At 36.3% G+C, this 8,679-nt stretch overlaps 1 protein-coding gene across 1 annotated transcript; it reads right to left on the bottom strand.

Moving 5' to 3' along the window:
- Window positions 1–3,952: 3,952 nt before the first annotated feature.
- Window positions 3,953–7,588, bottom strand: LOC112674431 (putative olfactory receptor 2W6). The gene is made up of 2 exons (XM_025470897.1): window positions 6,680–7,588; window positions 3,953–3,997 (listed from the first exon to the last, which is right to left on the bottom strand). The coding sequence occupies exons 1-2, from the start codon at window positions 7,586–7,588 to the stop codon at window positions 3,953–3,955; spliced, it is 954 nt and encodes a 317-aa protein (XP_025326682.1).
- Window positions 7,589–8,679: the final 1,091 nt, after the last annotated feature.

The following is an 8,679-nucleotide window of genomic DNA, read 5'->3' as shown; positions in this document are numbered from 1 at the left end:
GAACTGATATTACACTAATAAAGATAATGTAGTATGAGTTTTCAGAAAAGAAGACTTTCCTCAAAAATGTACAGCACCCGGTGGCTTAGTTGGTTAAGCATCCAGTTTCAGCTCAGGTTGTAATCTCAGGGTCTTGAGATCAAGTCTTGCCTCAGGATCTCCTCTCAGGGAGGAGTATGCTTCTCCCCCTTTCCTGCTATCCTCCCCCATGCTCTCTTTCTAAATAAATAAGTATATCTCTTAACAAGAAATGTGCTGTTCCTCAAACAAAGATAATATTTGTTATTCCTCAAATAATCCAGGAAGTTTCCAGGGCTCAAATGTTTCTAATGATTAATTTAGTCTGACTGTATTGTTTCCTGACACTATTATGATATGATCATGTTGGGATGTTTGCTATCAGTCCATAGTATGAAAGGCACCTTACCACATTTTATAGAATTTTTATGTGGAGATTAAAACAGGAAAACTAAATTAGCTAATATCATTACTGTTAAATAATATTAGTAAAGTTTATAAACAAGTATAGATTCAAAGTGGAAATAATTTGGCAATAACTTTGAATCCTTCCAAAGCCATTTTAGGGCAACTTAACCATTTGTTCAGAGTTTTGATGATTTAAGGAGGAAGAGTCAAAATCTGGGAGTTACCCCTGTTCTGTGAGGCCAAACAACTGCACACCCTGGGGGGCGATAGGCCCACAGTCAGCCCTCCATCCTGGGGTGACTCACTCTCCCTTCCCACTACACATGGTCCTCCCTCACTGGCTGCTCTTTTCAACCACATACACTTTCAAACATCTGCACAATCAGCTTGCCTTTTAACAGTTAAAGCAAGCTATTACATTAATGCAAATACAGTATTAATAACTGTTTAAACAACCCCCTTAAATTTATAGAATAATTCATATTTTACAGCTAAATAACTAGGAGTCAAATAGGTTAAGTAGCATAAGCAAGGATACACATTTAAACTATGACAGAGTTGGGATTCAATTCTAACTTTCAGTAACTAGTCTATGCTCTTTCCACTGCTCTTTATTGAAGGAAAAAAAAAGTTAAAGACTTGAAGGGAAAGGAAAAGGGTATTTTCTGAAATCCAGGGCTAAGTCTGGATCCTAACAATTACTGTATACACCATGAGAAATTAATGATTAGTGTCTATTCAGAAGGCGAAATGTTTTCCTAATTTTTAGGACATCTGATAATTTCATGGAAACCTGTATCCAACCTCTGAAAAGGGTATCACTGCATACAAATGGGGAATCAAACTGAGGTATTTATTCTATGTTAACTAACTGGAATTAAAATAAAAACTTAAAAAGATCGAAAAAATAAACTAAGGTGTCTAAAGATTAAACAGCTTAATCATAAGATGTTTGAATCGAATATAAAATTAATTCCATCTGGACTAATGTTTGCAGTGATTCGGAAGTCACTTTTGGGCATAATGTGTAGATTAGATTATGCTTCTAAGTCAGAAAATGTTATAGTGATGAAATCTTTATATACTCTTGGATAACACAGGTTTGACCTATATGGGTTCACTCACACAGATTTTTTTTTATAAATACAATTCAGTGCTGCTAATGTATTTTCTCTTCCTTAAGATTTTCTTTTTTTTCCTTAAGATTTTCTTAATAATATTTTCTTTTCTTTAGCTTATTTTACTGTGAGAATAAGTATAAAATACATGTAACATACAAGATATGTGTTAATGGACTATTTATATTATTGGTAAGGTTTCTGGTTAGCAGTATACTATTCATAGTCAGCTTTTAAGGAAGTCAAAAGTTATGCGCAGATTTTCAACTCCATCAGGGTGTCGGTGGTCCTAAGCCCCACATTGTTCAAGGGTCGACTGTATTGTCTACTCACAGTCTGAGAGGTTTCTGCACTAACAGGGTCAGAAATTCTCATTTGTGCATCATAACATATCGATAATTACTCCCTTGACGGAATTAATTTGTTCAGCCTCAAAAGAATTAGGGCTAGCGCTAATATTTTACATGGGATTCAGGATCCTACAGTATAATACATTTCAAATATATATGATTTGCAGTTATTAACCAACATTCATCAGCAAATGAATGCAATAAATTTATTTTGCCAAAATATATCAAGCAACGTTTTTTATTCACCTGTACAAGAATAAATATATCATCTGTGTCTTGTTTTTAAGCAAAAGTTGATGAAATTAAAGAGAAACATAGTTTCACAGTCGTAGCTGTATATTTTCATATATATATTAATTGCTTTCTCAGTATTTGGTAGAAATAGAAAAAAAAAACAGTAATGACACAGATGTTCTGAACACTATCAACCATCTTGACCTAAATGATACTGATGTCACAGGCCACCTTGGCAGAGAATTGTCCTCAGAACGTAACTGCAGCTTGTTTTCACTACGGCAAGTTTCAAGGGGAGGTCTCTGGGAAGAAGAAAGGCCTCGTAGCACCTTCAAACCTGCACAACGGACACCTTCCTTTCCTGCAACAGTTGTCAAAAGAAATGGCAACCTCAGTGGGCACACTGTCTGGTGGGTGGTAACCATCCAGAACTTTCATGAAGATGCCTGTGTGAAGTCTCTAAGAAATCATCTGACTAAAAATTTTCATAGGAATTCAACATTTTTGTTATCTTGGGTAAGCACATATTTGATGTCATAGAATAATGAAACTTCTCATTTTACTTTTCTATGATTGTCTCTATCGGGACTCTTTAGATAACGTTTATAAAGAAGCTTGCCATATTCCCCTAACATAAGGCATAATTTGCATGGCAATAACACTAGTTAACACATTAAAAATTATCGCAGAAAAAATATGGTAGAAAGATTATGGTAGAGACAGATTTTTTGCTTTTCAGATAGCCAATCAATTCTGGACTTTCAGAACTATCAATTACACAAAGCAAAATAAAAAAAATGTTTTCTTCATAAAGAAGAAAATACTGGCATTGTTAACAAAAAGAATTGGAAAGAAGTTACTTTTTAGGCTTACAAAGTAAGTATATTTTTTAACTTAAATTTTATTATCAACTGCAACTGATAATTTCACACAAAATGGATGTGAAAAGTCTTTGGAGTTTTGTAAGCCCTCCCTACATTGATAAATATTATTTTTAATAAGCTGATATTCTTCTATTATGAATTCACTGTTTTGAATGGTTATTTTTTAAATTATCCTCTAAGACAATAAAATACATAAATGAAAAGAAATTTGAATTTATCTTAAAAAAAAAACCCACTTCTAAAGATAGTAAAAACTGAGATCCAACAGAAGAATTACTTTGGTATCAAAAGTATATTGTGGTACCAAAAGATAGTATATTGTGATAGAGTATGTGGTTTCTTGTGAAAAATCTTGAATATGTCTACAGGGAGTACACCAGGAATGAGAGGAAGATCATACATGATAAAAAAATTCATATAATTTATTTTATAATCAGTGTATGACACTCATTCCATATTCACATTTGTTCTGTTATACCTCTTTAAATTACTTCAGCTGGATGTTGGACCTCTCGAAACAAAATAAGCCTTTTTCTTTTTGATTCTGTCTTAAGAATACTCCCAATAAATTATGTCAAGACAGGGACTCCTGTGTAGCTCAGTCGGTTAAGTGTCTGCCTTCAGCTCAGGCCATGATCTCAGGGTCCTGGGATGGAGGTCTGCTTCAGCTCCCTGCTCAGCAGGGAGTCTGCTTCTCCCTCTCCCTCTGCCCACCCTCCTTTCCCTCTCTTTTCCCCTCCCTGTGCTCATGCTCTGTCTCAAATAAATAAATAAAAATTAAAAAAAATTATGTCAAGACCAATATTGTGTACAATACAGATTATGCAAAATAAATGTGCCTTTTAAGATATTAAGTCACCATTGATATTTTCTTAAATACAAAAGAAAAAGAAGTATAGAAGTGGAGGCTATTTTTTAATCACCAGATCTGTAACACATATTATGGGATGCTACAGCACCACAAGAGTAGAATTCTAAGCATTACCTAACTTAAATCTCCAGTGTTGAGAAATGATGTATGCAACTCTGCACCAAAGGCAAAAGTAATATTCATTTAAGGTATTTCTTACCTGCATATTGTTAAAAGTAATTTCCACTTTCAATGTAAAATTCCTATTCTATAAATATAATCCTTCCCACTCACATTCACAAAGATCATCTTATAACTTTCCAGCATATCTATGATTTGTAAACATTTTATTACACTCATATTTACAGAAGCTTTAAAAAAATACTGTCACTGGTGGAGCACCAACCAGTTGGTTAAGTGCCAACTCTTGATTCTGGCTCCGGTCATGATCTCAGAGTCCTGAGACTGAGCTCTGTGCTGGGTGTGGAGCCTGTTTAAGATTCTCTTTCTCCCTCTGCCACTTCCCCACTTGTGTGTGTGTGTGTGTGCGCCACGCGCACACACTCTCTTTCTCTTAAAAATGTATTTTCACTGGTTTTGATAGTCTATTAACAATTGGAAATGAATAACAAATAAGCAATAATGAAATGGGGCCTTTGAAGGCATTGTACAGAAGAAAATCAATTCAATGAGGAGGGGAAAGATACCTTTGTTAAGTCAATCTAAAGAGGTTTAAAATTCTGAACTGTTGTTACTGTCCAAACTCTAGACCATGGCAGAATGCATGGTAATTCCCCTCAAGTTTATGATTCCTATGTAGGAAAAGAAAATATTTTCTTCTCTAAAAGTTGGGGATGATTTTTGATACATATAGAGATTTCTCAATGGCTTTTTCTCATCTCTTACCATAGAGCTTACATTGAATTAAGAAAAAAATTATAGGGGCAGCCTGGGTGGCTCAGCGGTTTAGCGCAGCCTCCAGCCCAGGGCGTGATCCTGGAGATCTGGGATCGAGTCCCACGTCGGGCTCCCTGCATGGTGCCTGCTTCTCCCTCTCCCTGTGTCTCTGCCTCTCTCTCTCACTCTCTCTCTCTCTCTGTGTCTCTCATAAATGAATGAATAAAATCTTTAAAAAAAATTATAAAACATTTGACAACAAATGTAAATTCAGGCAGTATGTTGTGATAGATCCACTTGTAATGTTGAAGAACAGACAGAACTAGTGCATCAAAGTGAAGGATTGATTTCTGAATGTAATTAATCAGTTAAAATTAATAAGCATCCGAAACTATTACTGCTTGCTTACTATCTACAAGGCATTTTAATAACAACTTAATACATGAAATGGTGCTAAAAAAGGATTAAAAATATAGTAGCCTTGTGATCAAGGAACTTACATACTAATAGACATATAAATATAGTAATATTAACTAGAAAAACTGTCATTTCAGTGTATAAAAATGCAACTGGTAAAGAGGAGGGACAGAACATTTTTAAATCAAGGAGACTCAGATAATTTTACAAATATTATGTGAATTTAAGCTAACCACTGGAGCATGGGACATATTTGGACAGAGGATTTGCATGAGCACTGTGGAAAGGGGTGATGTCATGGTATTAACGGTCAAAGAAAAATGAGTTTCTGAAAGGTAGAATTCTCTTATAGGGTCTACAGCATCTCCAGCATGCTGGGAGGACTATACAAGTAGATAAAGAAAACAGGGCTGGGGTTGATTATTAATTAGGTGACCTGTACATGCATTATACATTCAGTAGCAAAAGCTGCGTTATTCAGTGGATAACAGCTAAGGTGCAGACTTGTACACACCACTTCTGAACCCCACTTATCTTCCGTGTGACCTGGATTAATTTACATGGGATCTATACCATAGTTTTGTCACATAAAAAAATCAATATGAAAATATTTATATCCTTTTATTAAGAGTTTTGAGACTATAGACTTAGTTTTATAACATAAATAAGATATATGGTTTACTTTGTAGGGGAAAATATATGCTTCAGTAGAAAATTATGCATTGTCTAGACTCTAGAGGTACCTTTGAGTTATCTGATTCTTATTCTGTGTAAATGATATATATTATTATTAATTGTAAATTATAGATGATAAGCTGAAAGCAATAGAAAATAACTCTTGTCAATGACATGTGAACTCAGTTCTGTTAAGTTGAAATGGAACTGGTTTCTCTCCCCATAGCAAAAGAAGCAATTTTTTTGTCTCCTTTTGCACATTCATTTCAACATTCCTTCACTTCTTACAAATTTATTCTTTTTGACTTTTAATTTTTATAAGGTTTAAAAAAAATAATCTCCACACTCAACTTGGGATTCCAACTCCCAACCTTGAGATCAAGAATTATAGGCTCCACTGACTGAGCCAGCCAGATATCCCTTGACTTTTTTTTAAAGCTGGTTATTAAGTTTGCCTGATTCCTTTATTAATTGAGCCGAATAAAATATTTAACACATGTTTATTTTATATCTACATGAAAATCTTTTCACTGTTCTTCTAAGACTTAATTCTTTTTTACTAAATATTATTTTGCTAAGATAGGTCCATATTTTGCGTGGCTATGGTTGGTTCCTGTTGACTCTGGATACACTTCAGGGCATTTATCCATATTTTTAAAAACCCAAGCATTTGACACATGGGTTAATTTTATTATAAGCACTAAAAAAAAAAAAAAAAAAAAAAAAAAAAGCACTAAGTAAATAGCAGTGTTTGAAAAAAAAAAATCACCTAGGACTGCATAACTAGTAGCACATTGTTGCTCCTGCTCATTGTTGCCTCCCCAAAACCTTTTTCAGTGCCCCTTTTACCTCTTTATTCCTTAAGGTGTATATGAGTGGATTCAACATAGGAGTCACTAGGTTGTAGAAGAGGGTGAGAAACTTGCCTTGGTCCTGAGAGGAGCTGTTTCCTGGCTGCATGTACATATAAATGATGCTCCCATAGAATAAGGAGACCACGGTGAGGTGGGAGCTGCAGGTATTGAATGCCTTCCAGCGGCCAGCAGCAGACTTGATCTTCAGCACTGCTGCAGTGATATAGCCATAGGACAGGAGAATAAGAACGAGGGGCAGGAGGACGATGAGAATGGCAAAGGTAAAGGCCAGCATTTCTACTGCACGGGCGTCCACACAAGCCATCTTAATCAGTGCTGGCATTTCACAGAGGAAGTGATTGATCCGGAGCCGGCCACATCTGGGAAGAGTCATTGTGAGTGGGGACATGACGATGGCATTGACCAGTCCGCTCCCCCAGGCCACAGCCACCAGTCGTAAACACAGCTGGGGGTGCATAATGACCAGATAGTGGAGGGGTTTGCAGACTGCAGCATAGCGGTCATAGGCCATCACAGCCAGGAGGATGCACTCAATGCTCCCCACAGAAAGGAAGGAGAAAAGCTGGACCACACAGCCAGCATAGCTGATGGTCTTGTCAGGGCCCCAGAGGTTCACCAGCATCTGTGGGATACAACTAGTACTGAAGCAGAGATCTAGAAAGGAAAGATTGGCCAGAAAGAAGTACATTGGGGTATGAAGTCGAGAGTCTAATATACACACAAGGATTATGGTTGAATTTCCCAACACAGCTACTGTATACAGAGTAAAATTTACTATGAAGAGCACTAGCTCCAGCTTGGGACGATCAGAGAAGCCCACTAAAATAAAACCATACTCTGAGCTGCCATTGGATTTTTCCATGGTCTTCCTTTCACATCGTCTGTATACCTGGTAAGAATAAAATGAATACTTGATCTATATTTTATGAAAGCCAATGAATGTTAGGAATATTAAGGAACAGATAAGCCATCAAGTCTAGCAACCCATTCTATACTAGGATAGCTTCTGCCCAGCTACATAAACCATTCATCATTTGTTCAAACACAAAACACAAATTATTTTACTGTTGGGAAATTCCAACTTATAATCATCATCCTTTTTATTAAGTAGGAATTTTTTCCTTCATTCATAAGTATTTCAACTTTATTGACTATACATCATTTCTAATCTCTCTTTATGCAACAGCCATTTAAATATTTTCAACTCAACTAAACTAAATTTTCTTTAGGCCAAGAAGTTGAATTTCCCACAACGATTCTCCCTATAACAGGTTATCAAGTCTGTTTTCAGCTTGTAATTATCTTCCACATACCCTCAATGTTGACAAATGACCTTCTGGAACTGCGACAACCAGGGCTAAGTTCAGTATCCAAGATGAGATTTGAAAAACACAAAATACAGGGAAACCAGTGCCTATCATGAGTTGGATATTTTTTTTCAAAGATTTTATATGTTTATTAGAGAGAGAGAGCACAAGCAGGGGGAGGTACAGAGGAAGAGGGAGAAGCAGACTCCCCACTGAGCACATAGCTGGATGTGGGCTCCATCCAAGGACCCTGAGATCATGACCCGACCTGAAGTCAGACATTCAACCAACTGAGCCACCCACATGCTCTGGATGTTATATTCTTACTAAGATGCCAAAAGTTGGGATGCCTGGGTGGCTCAGGCGTGGCTCTCTGCCTTCGGTTGAGGGTGCGGCCTGGAGTCCCGGATGGAGTGCCACATCTGGCTCCCTGCATGGAGCCTGCTTCTCCCTCTGCCTATGTCTCTGCCTCTCTCTGTGTGTGTCTGTAATGAATAAATAAATAAAATCTTAAAAAAAATAAATAAATAAAATCTTAAAAAGAAAAAAGATGCCAAAAGTCTGCAGTTACTTCATAGTGTCAATGTTATCTTTTTACTTAGGTTATAATTGGATCTACTAAATATTCACTTATTCCTATGAAATG

The sequence above is a fragment of the Canis lupus genome, chromosome 35 (genome assembly GCF_003254725.2).
Source record: "Canis lupus dingo isolate Sandy chromosome 35, ASM325472v2, whole genome shotgun sequence".
Lineage (NCBI taxonomy): Eukaryota > Metazoa > Chordata > Mammalia > Carnivora > Canidae > Canis > Canis lupus.
Note: the sequence above shows the minus strand (reverse complement) of the source record. Positions and strands in the feature narration are given on the sequence as shown.